Genomic DNA, 18,117 nt, shown 5'->3' on the forward strand with positions numbered 1-18,117 from the left:
CATTATATAACGATGGTTTATTCTGTAGACATTATTAATAATATTAACCTTTTTATATTAAAAACTGCTTTGAAATATATCAAATAAGACTTTCTCCAAAAGAAAAAAATATTATAGGAAATACTGTGAAAAATTCCTTGCTCTGGTAAACATCAAGGAAAATATTTGAAGAAGAAAACTATATGCACAGGAGGGCTAATAATTTCCATTGTATTTTGTCCAATAGGTAAAGGGAATCTGAATACCATCTAGTCCAGCGTGACTAAGAGCTTCCCAGTCAGTTTCATCTTCTGCCTGCTGTCCCGAAGATTCTTCTGGAACGCTGACGTCATTATTACTGTCTTCCTGTTCTGCCGAATCTTTACCACAGAGAATTTTCTCCATAACATCATAGAACTTCCAATCCGCTCTCTCTCCTTTCAAACTGCACACAAACAGAAAGACATGCTCACAGTAAAGAAAATAAAGATAGATAAATCCGATACATATAAAAAGTTTAAAAATGGGGCAACATGGTGGCTCAGTGGTTAGCACTGTAGCCTCACAGCAAGAACGTCGCTGATTTGAGTCCCGGCTGGGCCAGTAGGCATTTCTGTGTGGAGTTTGCTTGTTATACTCGTGTTGGCGTGGGTTTCCTCCGAGTGCTTCGGTTTAAATAAACTCAATCGGCCGTCATGTATGAGTATGTGTGTGTGTGTAAATGAGTATGTATGTATGTGTGGTGACCCCTGATGAATAAAGGAACTAAGCTGAAGGAAAATTAAAGAGATTTTAAAAACATCTTAGAGAACAAATTCATTCATTTCATTTCATTTTTGTCATAGTTCCATATTGTCAGTGTTAAAAACAACTTTAGTAGAAAGCGTGATACTTTTTGGAAGGATCCTTTAATGAACAGCAAGTGCAAACCAACAAGTTGTTTTTATTTGATCATTTAATGCGTCCCTACTAAACAAAAGTTTCATCAAATTTATTTCCAAGTTTTATAATGGTAATGTACAGTGATTTTTAGTTATACTTTGCTTAATTGCAGTTTAATTGTAATAGTAAAAATTTCTAGTGTGTTTTTTAGTTTTCATTAGATTAGGTATCTTTGTTTTAGTTATTTTAATACAGCATGAGAGCTGCACAGTGGCGGAGGTCACTGGTTTGAGTCCCGGCTGGGCTAGTTGGCATTTCTGTGTGGATTTTGCATGTTCTCCCTATTTAAATATTGATTTTAGGAAATAAAACCAGATTAATCAGAAAAAAGTAGCAAAAGTGTTTAGTTTACATACCAAACTCAGAACATTTTAATGAATTTATTGATTTTTTATTGTCAGTGTTAAAAACAACTAAAAGTTTCGGTAACACTTTACAATAAGGTTCATTAGTTAATGCATTAACTAACATGAACTAATCATGAACAACACTCGTACAGCATTTATTAATCATAATTAAACATTTACTAAAGCATTATTAACATCCAAGTCCATGCTTGTTAACATTAGTTAATGCACCGTGAGTTAACATGAACTAACAATGAACTACTGTATTTTCATTAACTAACATTAACTAACATGAACAAATACAGCAGTAAATGCATTGCTCATTGTTTGTTCATGTTAGTAAATGCATTAATTACCATTAACTAATGAACCTTATTGTAAAGTGTGACCAAAGTTTCTTCAAATTTCCTTCCAAGTTTTAAAAATGTAATGTACAGATATATTTAGTTTTATTTGCTGTTTCTGTTTAATTGCAGTTACCGTTTTCAGAAAATGTCTTGTGTTCCTTGTTTTTGCTATTTTAGTGAATCATTATAAAATAAAAAAAATGTTATCCAGACAACTACATGAAATACAATAAGTTTAAATTTTATTTTATATGAAGTTACAATTTCTACTTTTGGTTAGCTTTACGTTAGACTATAAATTCATTCATTCATTTTTCGTTTTAGCTCCTTTATTCATCAGGGGTTACCACAGCGGAATGAATCGTCAACTTATCCAGCATATGTTTTACACAGAGGATGCCCTTCCAGCTGCATCCCAGTACTGAGAAACATCCATACACACTCATTCACACACATACACTACAGACAATTTAATTTATTCAATTCACCTATAGCGCATGTGTTTGGATTGTGGTGGAAACTGAAGCACCCGGAGGAAACCCACGCAAACACAGAAAGAACATGCAAACTCCACACAGAAACGCCAACTGGCCCAGTCTGGGACTTGAACCAGCGACCTTCTTAGTAATTAGTGTCTAATTTGTTTGCATGGACTTCAATAGCACTTAGAAGTGAACTCACATGCTGTCATGGTACTGTCGAAAGCTCATTTTCAAGCGTTTTATCCTGGTGTGGCATTGCTCTGCTGTTCTGGTGAATCCTCTCTCAAACATCTTCTTAGAGATGAGGTTAAATATGTGGCGGTTGCGAGCGCAGTCCTTCAGGCTTCGCTGGACGCTGTCTTTGCCCCATATGTCAATAAGACCGAAGGTTTCTTCCTCGGTCCAAGGGACTTTTGAAGCATCAGAGCTCTGGTAGGAAGACTCTTCTGTGTAAATACAGCAGACACAATGCAAATCACTTGTAATTCATGAGGAAGATTATTATTAGTTAAAATAAGCCTGTTAAGTCAGTGTTTCTCAACCACGATTGCAAATTAGTTTTGTCTATTTAACTTCAATTGAGAATTCGTTTTTGTCGCATATGCTTAGTTAAAAATGAATAACAAATAAAAAAAAAAACACACAAGTCTGGATTCATTGAACTGACCTGTGTATGCACCCAAATGATTGATAAATGTGTATTCCCTGGACGTGTCTGCACTCTCATCTCTTTTCCTTTTCAATGATTTTCTGGTGTTTATTTTGCTCTGCGTCTGGTTGGGCTCTTCCCCAACACAGCCGTCATCATAGCCGTCCCTCGTTCCTGTGGATTTTGCCTCTGTGATTGGCCAGTTTTGATCATTGTCCTCTTCCTCCGTCTCAGTTTTTAATTTGATCTTTTTAATCGTCCAGCCATCAGACGAGGTTTTAGACGCCTGTTCATCGTCATTGTCTTGACCATTTAAATCGGACGGTTCTCCAGACTCGGTGTGATCGCTGGAAATGACGACTTGAACCAGCGGTGGGAGAGACTGGGATGAAAACGTGCAGTTGTTGCCCTCTGCAGTAGGAAAGGACAGAGAAACAAATTAAGAATCAAAGTAAAATCGTGAAAATCAATGTACATTATAAGTAAGCCCACACGAAACTGCGCACACAGATACCCACAGATTGTTAGCCCATCATTGAGTCTATTAAGTCTCATTTGATTTATTTACAATAAAGTTTGTCAAGTCGTTTAGTCAATATATTATATGAGAGACTTGCTTTGTTTACAGAATAAGTGGATGCAATTAGCTGCATTGTAAAAAGTAAATAAAAGTTTAAAAGGTCTCATTCTGCCATGGGCAGCTTTGTTTCATGTTTTCTGGGAATGTCTCCCAATCTACAATTTTTGGATTAACGTTTCCACCATCTTGTAGCAAATTTTGGAAATAACCATTGATCCTGAATCTTCCCTTTTCCTATTGAATGATGATTCTTCAGGAACCCTGACTTGGAATCAAAAACAAACTGTTTTCTCAGGATTAACAGCTGCAAAGAAAACAATCATCAGTGCCTGGTTCCCTCCTTATTTCCTGTCCTGGTTATAGGACTGGACTGCCTTAATTAACAGAGCAAAGATTTCAACAATCCTTCATTGGAACCAAATACAAGACAATTGGATCTCCATTATTAAAATGTAAGTGATTTAATTTAACAACGTAGGAGAAACAATTAAGATGTCTCCGGATATAGTTGACAACAAACTATCTTTTCTTTCTGTTTGATCTGTTTTACAATAATTTTGGTAGACACTTTTTTCATTTATGTACTTCTCTGACATCATGTCCATGGTTTTTTTCTCTTATATTTATATACAGGTTTCTGTATGCATATATGTATATATTCATACATGTGTGTTTGTTTGTGTACATATATAATTTGTCATTTTGGTTTCATATTGTTATCAACCATGCTATACATATTGAACCAATGTCAAGTCAATGTTGAGGAATTCTGCGATTACCATTGTTGATAACCATGTTTATTAAAAACACAAAGTTTAAGTAAAAAAAAAAGGTATCATTCTTTATTTCATTTATGAAGTTCTTAATTGCGATTCTCCCAAAATTATTCAACATAAATCAGCAGATTTGTTTTACAAAATCCTGAGCATAAATGTCCACAGATTGTGTCTGGCCCTAAGTATAAGTAAGAAACATAAACTAAGGTGATTGTCAACAAAAAACTTATATATTAAATATATATATATATTTAAGGGGATGCTGAAGCATGATGGTTTTTAATGCACTAAATTGTGAAATACAATATATTTGTAATATTTTTGTCGTTCAATTAAGTTTGGATGTTTTAAAGCAGTTCTGATGTAGAAGTTTTAATTGATATTTACATAATATAGGAACTTTTTTATACAAAAAATAAAAACAATACTATACTACCACAAAACCACAAAATAAAAGTTTGCATCCACATATTTGTGTGTACTGTACTTTATAATATATGCCTAAATATTTCCAAGTATAACAAAGTACATCGCAATATACGTATATTATGTAAACAAACTTTTATTTTGCATGCAATTACTCAGAACTACTCACTCTTTCACATAGATAAGGCATGTAAAGAATTACCACTGTCTTGAAGATTTCCTTTAGCTGTGTGGTGTTCAAGAAGACTCTTCATATCCTTTGGGACTGAAACTGAATCGATGCAATCATCCAGAAGAGACGGGCATGTCCTGAGCCAAGAGACTGTCTGAGGAACAAAACCAGACCAATGGTTACACAAATAATACTGCAAAAATGTCCCGCTTCTTCACTAAAACTGGTGTTTTGACGTACCTCTGAAAGATCTGGGACAGACACCATGCGATCCAACTTCAGGAGGAAATCTTCCATCAGTGCGTGCAGGTTTTTGTCAAACTTGGGTCCATATTCCTCCGGGAAAATATTCTAAATGGCATAGAAAGGGGGAGTAAGTGAATTATTTTAAACATGCATGAATAAAAGCAGCTAAATTAAGTGCTGTTGAGTAGGAATACATAAGATTTTTCATCTACAATAAAAAAGTAATTTCATGTAAGCTTTATTATCGATATACAAGCTGAATTTATCAAGTATGTCACTCACGTTGCAAAAAAACAACAACAAAAACATAAATTGATATGTTAAAAGTACATAATTAATGCAAAAGCCATAACTGAATTAATGAAAGCAAAAAAAAAATGTGTGAGTCACGTTATCCTTATAAGATATTATATCATACATGCAAGATTGCACATTTTAACTCAAGCATACTTTGCTGTCTTAAATATCAACACGTGGGCATAATCACAAATGTGAAGTTTAAGTTCAACAAACAATAAGATAATATTGAGTTTTAGGGAGTTACCAATGAAAACTTTTTCAAACCAAACCAGAAAAGAGCATTTGCACAACCTCTTAGCAACACTGCTGTTTTTCCTGAATTACCTTTTATTATTAACATTGTGTCAGTGATTGAATTTGAATTTGAATTTATTGAATGGGATAGCCCCTTGAGATTAATCATCTCATTTTCGAGGGGGTCGAGGAGGTTTTGATTCATTCATACAATCAAAAAACTAAGTTTGAATCCCTCAATTCAGCAGATATCTTTTCAATATATCAATAAAAAATCCATGCAAATAAATTTGATATTACACGCCCCTAGTTTGTGAGAATGTATGTGTTTCCAACCTGGAAGTAATGCTCCTTCTCTTTGGGATTGCTGATGAGGGTTCGGACGAGGTCCAAAAAACATGCCTCAGATTCCTCCATGTCTTCATCAGCAAACTGCAGTGTAAAACAGCAAACATCTATACACTTTATCATTTTAAACAGCCACTGACCTCAATAGTATTTGTTTTTTTTCTACTAAGGATGTCAAAGGTTACTGGTTTCAAACATTCTTTAAAGTATCTTCTTTTGTGTTCAACAAAACAAACAAAATCAAAGTGGTTTTGAGCAAGTCAAGGGTGAGTAAATGGAAACAGAATACAACTCTTTAACCTTAGCACACACGTTCAGGCATATGACAATATACATCATTTAGACAAATTAAAAGTCACAGTACATCATTTATTGTAATACTTTTTCATAACTTATAAGACCTGCATAACAGCATCGTGAGACAGTGAGTAATTTTGAAAGTAATGTTTATGTTTTGCATTTTATTTAGTGATATTTATATTTATATGTTAGACCGGTAATCATTAGCTTTTGAAAAGCTTTTTTTTTTTTTATAATTATTTTTTAGGGGTTTACACCTTTGATAGGACAGTAGAGAATTGACAGGAAAGCATGGGGAGCAGAGAGAGGGGAAGGATCGGCATAGGACCGCAAGGCGGAATCCAACTCTGATCCCCAGCTCAGATATATTTTATTAACATTTATTTATTTTATTTATTTATTTTATTATTAACATTTATTTTTATTATTTTTATTTTATCGTTACAAAGATAAAAAAAAAATTACTCTTATTCTGATATTGGCCAGCCTGACAACCACTAAATGCTTTACTTTTACTGTGAAATATGTACAAACTTAGTACAAACGTATACATCTCACAGCAATTTTCAAAAAATAAAACAAAATAAAAATGAGAGAAGTATATTAAACGTATACAAACAAAGCATAAACAGTTGCCAAGAGTAAATAAATTAATAGATAAAATAGTAATATTAAAAAAAACAATTAATTAACCAAATGCATAATGCTTTTTTTTTTTTGCATGTTTTTTTTAGCATTTCTGTTTCTGACGTCTCACAGTGTAGTACAATTGTTTAATGTCTTTTATAAAAATGCTTGCTATTTGGTTTAGCTTTAGCCCATTTACTTAAATGAATATGATATTTTCTTATAAGATTACTCTTTTCACAAGACTATTATGATGCATTTAATGGTCATCAGCATCTTAAATACTTGAAAGGTTTTTTTTTTGTTTATGTATGAGCATGAGTATTTATGATTGTAGCCAGCAGGCACAAGACGTCAACATGACATCGGATTAACATTGTCGGGGGACGTTGCATTTTGCAAATGAAAATCGGGTTGATGTCAGAACCCAACGTCAGGCTGACGTCAATGTCCAATGTCCAACCTAAAATCAACCAAATATCAACTTTTAATGATGTTACAGCTTGACGCTGTGTGGACGTTACCACTGTGACGTCTATCAGATGTTAGATTTTGGTTGCCATTCCTAAAGAATAAATGTCAGTTTTTGACGTCAATATGACGTTTGTTTAAGATGTTGGCGCGACGTTGGATTTTGGTCACTTTCTAACACAACCTAAAATCCACCAAATATGAACATCATTTGTCATCATTACTGGACGCTAGTTAGACACTGAATTTTGGTCACCTGATGTCATGACCGCAAGCTAACCAAATACTAACGTCTTATGACATTGTGTGCCTGCTGGGTATTATATCATCTGTGCATCAAATTACAAAAAACAAAGAATCAATTAAGCGAGGTGTTTCTAATGCAGCCTCTATGGGGTGCAGGACAGTAAATCTGACATTATTCTCTCCTGCCGTTGGCTGTTATATGGAGCTTAGGGTTTTTATAGTGGCTGCCGTAATCTTACACAATGTTTTTCCTTCTTCTGAAAGTCTTGATAACACCATCATGGAGTTTTTCCTTTCTTATTTCAGCTAATAGGATTGTAAAATAAATATTTGTTGTACTCCCCCATTCAAAGCACACTAAGTTAACCCAACTATGATGACTTCCACTACTGAGAAACCGGGAAATGTGAATAGGGTCTAGGCATGGGCCCGTATAAATTTCTGACAGTGTGATAACCTTGGATAAAAATACCATGATTTCACAGTGTTGTGATTACTGCTCTAAAAAGGTTTTTTAAATGTCTGGGTAAAACAAATAAACAAAACAAAAAACACTTCCTCCTATTGAACAGTTTATTTTATTTTAAGAAACATGTACAGGGCTCAACAATAAGGACTGCCCGGTGGCCCAGGGCCAGCGTGAGAGACGCTTGGGACAGTAGACAGGATCATTACTGGCCCGATTGGGACAGTGCTGCCTTGTCACTAACATTTAATTTGTCTGCGACTATTTGTCAATTGCGTGCATTTTAAGTTTGTGCTTTTAAGTCTTTAAACACCACCTTGTCTGTGATGTCGTAAATGCCATATTGCTTTAAGGTTCCTCTTATCTGATTTGATGTTTTGGGCATGCAATTTTTGTCCATAACCTGGTAACAACCAGTACAGAGAAGAAACAGCAACATGGCGGCAGCATCAAAATATAAGGCTAAAAGAAAATGTCTGTTTCTAATGTCTTGGAAGCAGACATTTACATGTGAACAATGTGACAAAAAAATTAAGAGATGTTTTGCACAGTTTGCCGTCAGTTTGACAAGTCAGCCCACCTTTTGATAAATAATTTCGAACTGTAATAAAATACCTCCACATTTTCCATACTAGTCTTTTTGTTTGCATAACACTTTAATTATTTTTTTAAGTATTAAAATTGTAGATTCACAGACTTTATTTTCGACACATTATTTTAAATATGCTGCTAAAATATAGCTATTAACTTCCTTTTTTTTTTTTGGTGGGCCCAGTAAAAATTTTGGCAGGGCAAGTAAAAATCTGAACCACTGGCCCGATCAGACTAGTACAAAAAATCCTTAGTGTTGAACCCTGATGTATAATATTTTGCAACAGTAAACGTGTCAGGCTTAATAGTTATTATTGATTTCTGCTCTCTTCATTTGTTTCAAAAGCACAGATTCATTTACAACACATACAAAAACTTTACATATTCCCTGGGAACGGCATAACAGAACACTTTAGCAGAATTAAAACATTGACTTTTCCAAACCGCAGTAAACCTTGAAACCGGTTATCGTCCCATGCCTAAAAGGGTCTATAATATTAGTAGTATATTAAAAGAAGTACTTTTTAAATCAATTCACCACTAAATGAGTTCCTAAGCATGTTTTTTTTTACCTCACTGACCTCTTTGTTGACTCGAGGACGGCATAATCGTTTCAGGTGGGGCTGAATCTCTTTCAGACTACCCTGATGTTTACCCCGACAGAGCTCCAGAAGATGCTGCGCAAAGTAAGAGATCAAATCAACGTCCTGTTTTAAAACTTGAAAATCCAGTTTCTTGAAAAGCCAGATCTGTTTTTGTGGACATTTCCTACCCTTGCTCGTAAGCCAAGTATCAGCTGGGCGCTTTGGTGTTGATTCAGAAGCTCTGGAATGGTCTCTGTTACTAGACTCACAAACTCCTCCAGCATCCCATAATGCTTCACCTGTCTGCGTTCAGTCACCTGCCACATGGCCGCGGACAGTAACCTCAACGGAGGAACCGTGAAGCTCATCAGTGACAGTGGGTCTGGTATGAAAACAAGACCATTAGAAAACACATGATTCATTTACGTAGAACAAATAACAAACAAATAAAAGCACTAAAAGCATGTAAAGCTCTGAAAGCAACAACATTTGAAGAATTCAGATGCAAAAAAACTTTAAGCGCCATCTGAAATAATGAACTTTTTTCTCAGACTGCTGTGTGCATTTTCAATCGATTCACTTTTATAGCAAAGAATAGGTTCAATTTTCATTGACTTTAATGTAAAACAACTGAAAATAAACATAGGAGACTAAGATGCTTATTTTAGAAGACAATTACAGAGGTTTTTGCACCTGAACTCTTCATTTATGTAAATATTTATTTATTTACTTCTCTCAGCAGCTAAAGTTAAATTAATTGAATATGTAACTCCTCTTGTTCTTAAGACCTTGAATGAATGAAGTATAAATAAATTAATAAATAAAGTTATGTATAAAAAATAAAAACACGTGATAAATCTTTTAAAACAAGCAAGAAAAACCCTATAAACATGATGCTCTGACAGCAATTCAGTTTAAGTGAATATCTATTTATGTACTTTTTCTCAGCAGCTAAAGTTGTATTATTTGAATATGCAACATCTTTTGTTCTGGAGATATTGAATAAATAAGGATATAAATGAAAGTCATGTTTACAGAAATTGAAAACACATGACAAATATTTTAAAACAAGCAAGAAAAACACTAAAAGCATTTAATGATTTAAAAGCATTTCAATTTATCCAAATATCTTTTTTTATATATATATATATATTTCTTCTCAGTCAAAGATGAAGTGTCTGAATATGTTACTAGCCTCGAGCCTCAGCTGGGTCAGTTGGCATTTCTGTGTGGAGTTTGCAAATTCTCCCCGTGTTCGCATGGGGTTTCCTCCGGGTGCTCCGGTTTCCCCCACAATTCTAAAAAGATGTGTGAATTGAGAAGGCTAAATTATAAGTAGTGTATGTTTGTGGATGGGTGTTTCCCAGTGATGGGTTCCAGCTAAAAGCGCATCCGCTGTGTAAAACATATGCTGGATAAGTTGGTGGTTCATTCTGCTGTGGTGACCCCAGGTTAATAAAGGGACTGAGCCAAAAAGAAAATGAATGAATGAATGAATAAATGTAAGTTAATACATTTTGTGGCACTGAATTAATAAAGTATGTTGATGTTTTTTTTGTGTTTAGAAAACACTTGTATGGATGTTTAATAACGTTAATAATAATCTTCATGCATATGTGGACATTGATATTCATGTGATTTTACCTCATAGACTGGATTAAAATAGCCTTAAAATATTATAATTACATTGCTGTTCTTAAAAAAAACTAACATATATTGCGTGATATAAATATCGACAAGATATCGATACATATGACGCATTATCGTTTTAAAAATCATACGTGACTTACATTATTACAATTCTTACACTTTAAAATAAAGCTTTGTGGTGATTTATTTTACCAGGAGGAGGAAAGAAACGAACAGGGAAATGAATTTACTTACCTTCGATTTTGTTCGTCCACAGCGCTTCCATTGTTTACAACTTCAATCAAGTTTAAACAAACTCTAAATGAATATGTTCAGCAGTCGTGAGACATATTTCAGAAGACACGCGCTATGAGGAGAAATACTTTTTCATTTCGACGCGTGTCCACCTGTCCTTTTCGCTGGTTTCAAAACACAGGACTGAGCGACACAGATTCCGGTCTAATCCGCTTTGGTCTGGTCTACAGTGTAATTCTAGTTCTCCCTCTGGTGGTGCAAAACCACATTATGCTAGTTTTGCGAGACCATCTCTCAACTCCAGCTCTCAAACCACTTATCCTATCATAGCTGTTTTGAACGCCTTTTACAGTTAATGTTGTTCAGTCTAGACCAGTTTAGGACGCGGGGTTTTAACACATTGTGGATTTACGTTCATATTACTAAAGAATATATCAAATTATGGCGACTTTTATTATGAAGCATGTGTCGGTGGATTTAGCTAATGAATATTTAATTTGCTGATGCCAACGTTGCTTGGGTAACCTTCCTGAAGTTTCGATCACGTGCTTTATTCATATTCATAAGCCACCACACCAACCTCTATTATTGGCGGACGTCGCGTTACGTCATTGATATTCATGAGGCAAATCTTCGCCATAATATCAAGATAATTCCGCCGTCTGCCATTTAAATCACTGTTCTTTAACTGTCTAATGATTATTTTAATACTATTTAGATGACAATAATGCTACTTGAATAGGTTGGACAACAATATAGATGCTTGTACGTTTGATTATTCTCTAATGTAATAGAGAATAATGAAATAGAGTAACGTTAAAGTATATGATAGTTTATATTGAAGTACTCTAATGACTGTAATATTGCATATTATACATCATCCTGTGACTCACTAAATACTTTGTACTGTAGTAAATATATACTGTTCTATTGTTGTAAATGCTGTTTTGCTATTTGTAATATTTTATGCATCTTAAATGTATATATGTATGTAATACTATGTATGTATGTATGTATGTATGTATATATATATATATATATATATATATATATATCCTTGTGTTTATATTTGTATTCACTTTGTATTTATTTATTATAATATATGTTTATTAAATATTTCTATATTATGTTTATTTTATTAATATATTTAATAATTTTTATTTTTAAGAGTTCACACTTAGCTGATGATTGATTATAAAGCTTGGCATGCTGTCCCGAAAGAGGGCCCTGAGCTCATAAGGTCACCGAGCCTGGGACTCCCTCCCGTTTGCAGGGCGAGAGGGGAGTTTGAGCTCAGGTAGATCTTGAGAACTGCCCTGCTGTAGTAGCTAATGAACATATAGTGATTGCTAGGAGCATGTCTATGGTGCCGATTTGGATTAGTCAATTAACTTAAGTTGCATGTTTTTGGATGGTGGGAGGAAACCGGGGAACCCACGTGAGCACGGGGAGAGCATGTAAACTCAGCACTGAAACATCAGCTGGCTTGGTAAGGACTAGAACCTTTGACGTTCTTGCTGTGAGGCAACACTGCTAACCACTGGGCCACAGTGCCACCCATCTAGGAAAGGAGGAGGAGTAGGGGTGGAAGGGCTGGATTCTTTATAATGAAGATGGCTGTTACATGGAGCTTAGGGTATTTATAGTGGCTTAGAAACCGTCTGATTGGTGAATCATAGATTGCATGAAGAGGGATCGGCTGCAAGCAATCATAAGCACATGATCCTCTCGAAATTAGTTAATAAATAAACTTCACTATACACATTTTAAATATATTAAAAAGCAATAGCAATTTCAGATGCTATAGTAACATTTTTAACTAATGACTATATATTTTATAAACTATATATTTTCTAAACTAAATTCTAACACATGAACAGTTAATGCATTCAATTCATACATGAAAACATACATACACATTTTATATGATTAAATGTTCTAATTTTAATATAAATATAAAATAAAAATACAGACAAATTCCTTTTTTTTTATAAACTACTTTATTTCAAAACATGAAAAAACATCTACAGACAGAACAAAACAAAAGAAAAACATCACAGAAGCAAAAATCACAGATCTTTTGTATCCAGTTTGCGAAAAAAGTAACATTTAACTTCCAATAACTTCAGAGAAATCAGAGTACTGTCAAATCCAAACGGGTGAAATAGCACCAAAGACAAAATCCAAAGCACATCATAGAGGTTTGCAGGTGGAGATCTCCTATAAGGTGGAGATCTCCTATAAGTCATTAAGTGATAATAACTCTAAATCACAGCACTGGATGATGTTTATTACAGTAGTCTGGCAGGGTCAGTCATTCACATAACAGTCTGAGGAGTTCACAAATGAGCGTCTGCATTCATGAAGATTAATCTTTCATATTTTAATGTCGAATGTTTAGCAGACGGAGCATATGGTGTTAAAGAATTAGATGATCCACCATGATCCCCTTCAATATGCACCAATCAGATACCTACATTAGTACTTGTATTTGATTTTAGAAGAGTAATGACTAATAGAGTTCAATTTTCTGTGTGTGTGTTTTTGTGTGTGTGTGTGTGTGTGTGTGTGTGTGTGTGTGTGTGTGTGTGTGTGTGTGTCTGTGTGTCTATGCATGAAGTAAAATGTGATCCAGGGACTCTTTTAAAGGTACTGAATATTCGTGGGCCTTTTATTTTCTTGTAAAATACCTATTTTTTGTAATTTTACAAAAAAAAATGAGACAAGAGCCTGCATTTATGAAGATTTATTACATATTTTTAATGTTTAGCATAGTGTGCATATGGTATAAAACGATTTATCAATCCACCGTGATCCTCTTCAATGTGTCTGCACCAATCAGATACCTACATTAGTACTTGTGTTTGCTTTTATAAGAAAGGAAATGCAAATCTAAGACTAGCAGAGCTCGATATTTATGTGTGTGTGTGTGTGTCTATATATATGTAAGAAGTGAACCAGGGACTCTTTTAAAGGAACTAAATATATTCATAGCCCTGACAACAAAAACCCTGACCTACACTGCCAAAAACAAGGTAATAGGACAGTGATCACTTCCCATGGCTGTGTTTCGGATCTTGCTGTCGCACAAACCCGGCAGCAAAGCAGACGACAGCACAAAGTAGTCCAAACGCCAACCCACGTTTTTGGAGCGAGCGTTCATCATGTAGGTCCAGAAGGTGTAGGCGTAGGCCTGATCTGGATAGAGCTCCCGAAAACTATCAGTAAAGCCGGCCTCCAGGAGCTGTGTGAAGCCCTCCCGTTCCTCAGGGGTGAAGCCCGCATTCTTGCGGTTTCCCTTGGGGTTTTTCAGATCGATCTCCTGGTGGGCCACGTTCAGATCTCCACACAGCACCAGGGGTTTGCGCGCGTCTAAACCGCACAGGTAGGCTCGGAAATCCACATCCCAAGTCTTGCGGTAGTCAAGCCGCACTAAACCACGACTGGCATTAGGCACGTACGCCGTGACCAGGAAGAAATCAGGAAACTCGGCAGTGATGACCCGGCCCTCTTTATCGTGCTCCTCTTTACCTAGAAACGTACGGAGGTTTTTAAAGTAAATGATGACTGACGTTTTTAAGTTTTGGGTGAACTATCCCTTTAATGAAAGATAAGGCTGCTTGCTGTAAGTCAAGGGGACTTACAAACCTGCATAGTTTAGCTCCAACTTCCTTCACACACTTCCTAGTATACCTTGAAAATGCTTGGTTAGCTGGTCCTGGTGTGTTTAATTGGGGTTGGAACTAAAATATGCTGGACACCGGCCCTTCAGGACCGAGTTTAAGTGCATTATAACTCAGTTTGGAGAATACATAAGCATGCATGGTTACTCTTACCAATGCCATAGGTGACATTGAGTGGTTCGGTCTTGCAGAGCATGGCCACTCCACTGTAGCCCTCCTTATCCTCTGATCCTGCCCAGTATTTGTGTGGATACTCAGGCATGCCAGTGATGTCCGCCGGCAGAGCTTTCTCAGCACACTTGGTTTCCTGCAGACACAGGATGTCTGGATCCTCCTTCCGCACCCACTGCAAACACACAGCAACAGAGCAGTAGAAATCAGCCGCAGACATAGAGACACGGGCCTGTTTTATGGCTGTTCAGACGCATTTGAATGTTTACACTGTAAAAGAAATCTGATACAGATGTGCTGATATTCAATCCTCATGACAGTTATCATAGGCGCTAAGACAAATTCGAGTGCCTTCTAAGAACACTCAGACTTTCGTCTTCTTCAAGGGTTTTCAATAGAGCACCCAATGCTTGAAGACTTAAGGGGATAGTTCATCCAAAACTGAAAATTCTGTCATCATTCAGAAACCTGTTTGAGTGTCTTCCTTCTGTTGAACACAAAAGAAGATATTGCGTATAATGCTGAAAACCTGTAACCATTCACTTCCATAGTATTATTTCCTACCATGGAAGTCAATGGTTACATTCTTCAGAACATCTTCTTTGGTGTTCAACAGAAAAAAGAAACTCAAAAATATTTAGAACCACTGGAGGGAGAGTAAATACGGAGTACATTTTCATTTCTGGGTGAACTAGAACTTAAATAAACTATTTTCAAACAAACATTTTCACATGAATCTGGCCCCCAATATACCCCAGATATCATCATGGAAGGGTTCTGATTCTTTCTAGGTTTACTGTTCATTAATACTTTGCAGTAAAGCTCCATTTGTTAACATTAGTCAAACCACTTATTATCTATTATTTTATCTATAATACTTTATAAACGCTTTGGATTTATTTAGTTTGATGCATATATATATACACATACAGCTGAATTCAGAATTATTAGGCCCCCTGTTTATTTTTTCCCTAATTTCTGTTTAACAGAGAGCAGATTTTTACATACACATTTCTAAACATAATAGTTTTAATAAATCAATTCTAATAACTGATTTATTTTATCTTCATCATGATGACAGTAAATAATATTTGACTAGACCATCAAAAAATACAGCTTAAAAGGGCTAATAATTTTGTCCTGAAAATGGTGTTTAAATTAAATTAAAATTAAAAATTAAAAACCGCTATTATTCTAGCCGAATAAAAACAAGACTTTCTCCAGAAGAAAAAAAATTATTAGTCATACTGTAAAAATTTCCTTGCTCTATTAAACATCATTTGGTACATATTTGCAAAGAAAAAAAATTCAATGAGGGGCCAATAATTCAGACTTTAACTGTGTCTCTTGATATAGCTATATAGACATATATGTATGTATGTATGTATGTGTGTGTGTGTGTGTGTATGTATATATATATATGTATATATATATACATATATATATATGTATATATGTATATATATATATATATATATATATATATATACATATATATATATGTATATATATATATATATATATATATATATATATATATATATATATATATATATATATATATATATGTATATATATATATATATGTATATATATATATATATATATATATATATATATATATATATATATATATATATAACACCTGTTAAAATAATTCTTTTCTGAAGCTTAAATTAACATAGTTAAAATATATTGAAACTATATCGTAATAAAAGATGCATGACAAAATAAAAAAGGTGTCAAATCAAAATCTGAACAGAGAGATGTTGTTGGAACGGGTGATAATGTGTTTTGACTGACCACTAGTGTTTTGAACTAATCACATTAAAGAGATAATCCCCCCAAAACTGAAAGTTCTGTCATTATTTGTCATCCTCCACTTGTTCCATACATGCTTGAGTCTCTTTCTTCTGCTAAATACAAAAGATACTTCGAAAAAAAGCTTAAAACCCGTAACCATTGATTTCCATGTGTTTTTCATACTATAGAAGTCAGCGGTTACAGGTTTCACAGTTTCTTCAAACTATCTTCTTTTGTGTTCAACAGAAGAACGAAACTCATAAAGCTTTTAAACCACTCGAGGGAACAAAGTAAAACCTCATTTTTGGTTAAACTATCATATAGACTTGAACAAAAACAGTGGCACAGACTCTAAATAGAGCCTATTCAAATGAAAAGAGCTCACAATAATACACAACGAATGTGTTCTTACATCAAGTCCGTTCTTTTTGACCCACGCCCGCAGGCCGTCCACATTCCAGGAGGTGATCTTCATATTGGCTGCCCGGCCGTCCTTACTGGTCAGCTTTTCTGGAGGATCTTCATACAGAATGGGGGCCTCGGGCTCCTTCCCCTTTTTCTCTTTCTTTGCAGCTGCTGTGACAGAAATATTAAAGTTATCTGCAGTCTGTGAGGATGCAAACTCTTTTAATACATTGATTATTATTAATAATAACAATGCACTGTTACCAGTTCCATTGTCAGCCTCTCCATCAACACCTTCCTCGTTCTTCTTGGCTCTTTTGGGCATGTTTACAGTTGTTTTCAGGCCACACACACGAAAGAAACTGACAGCACACACACGTACACCTACAAGAGAGGACATGCGCAGTGGTTTGCGTGAATGGGCGATGCAACCCGTTTCATAACAGAGGTCATATAACTTATTTTGGTTTGCACATGTGATCAAAACACTTACATAAAGTGCGTGATCTGCATAAAGCAAAATGCATGTGCTTGCAGTATGCTGGAATAACGAGCGAGGATGAATTAGAGAAATGTGTGAGTTAGCCAGAAGTGCGGCCTGAATGAATGAAACAATGAAGCAGCACTGACTCGCACGCCTGGCTCTAATAAAGGACGTATTTACATATGTACAAGCTAGCGAGTCAGTAAATATACACATGCATTTCATCATACACAGACATATCTTTCTTACCCAACACTTTATTGTTTAGTTCAGATAATAGAGAAAGCTCAATCTGTGCAGAAGTGTGCACCACTCCGCACGGACGGGTAGATGAATGTGATTGTGCATGAGGAGCACGCTTGCTTCCACGCTTAGAGCCGTCCCAAATATTGCCTGACCGTAATACAAGTTTTAAAATAGTTTGTTTTGAAAACAAATTGTGTTTTTGTTTTATACTTGAGAAAAGTATGATTATATGTTCACTTTCAGTGTATTTATTTAATAGTAATACTTTATTTCTACATTTTGTCCCCATCACAGTTGTCCAGGCACTTTAAAAACGACATTGACCGTT

At 35.1% G+C, this 18,117-nt stretch overlaps 2 protein-coding genes across 14 annotated transcripts in view; both read right to left on the reverse strand.

The window, feature by feature from the left end:
- zgc:113263 overlaps window positions 1–11,208 on the reverse strand; it is a 23,374-nt gene extending 12,166 nt beyond the window's left edge. For 3 of the 6 annotated variants that reach the window (XM_087246662.2, XM_087246660.2, XM_087246659.2), the window contains exons 1-9: window positions 10,998–11,208; window positions 9,302–9,495; window positions 9,102–9,206; window positions 5,817–5,912; window positions 4,941–5,051; window positions 4,731–4,854; window positions 2,765–3,157; window positions 2,297–2,543; window positions 246–424 (exon numbers count right to left, since the gene is read on the reverse strand). In XM_087246662.2, coding sequence (XP_087102788.2) covers window positions 246–424; window positions 2,297–2,543; window positions 2,765–3,157; window positions 4,731–4,854; window positions 4,941–5,051; window positions 5,817–5,912; window positions 9,102–9,206; window positions 9,302–9,495; window positions 10,998–11,028 — 1,480 coding nt within the window. In that variant the 5' untranslated portion in view covers window positions 11,029–11,208. 6 annotated transcript variants of the gene reach the window in all.
- A 1,770-nt stretch (window positions 11,209–12,978) lies between these two features.
- On the reverse strand, window positions 12,979–17,887 carry apex1 (apurinic/apyrimidinic endodeoxyribonuclease 1). Of its 8 annotated transcripts, none has more exon segments than NM_001328579.2 (7): window positions 12,987–13,526; window positions 13,578–14,528; window positions 14,834–15,026; window positions 17,067–17,227; window positions 17,324–17,443; window positions 17,553–17,600; window positions 17,793–17,881. In NM_001328579.2, coding segments are annotated over 4 exon segments (930 nt in total). In that variant the 5' UTR covers window positions 17,385–17,443; window positions 17,553–17,600; window positions 17,793–17,881; the 3' UTR covers window positions 12,987–13,526; window positions 13,578–14,013.
- Between the last annotated feature and the right edge of the window lie 230 nt (window positions 17,888–18,117).

This window comes from Danio rerio, chromosome 4 (genome assembly GCF_052040795.2).
Source record: "Danio rerio strain M-AB ecotype USA chromosome 4, GRCz13ab, whole genome shotgun sequence".
Lineage (NCBI taxonomy): Eukaryota > Metazoa > Chordata > Actinopteri > Cypriniformes > Danionidae > Danio > Danio rerio.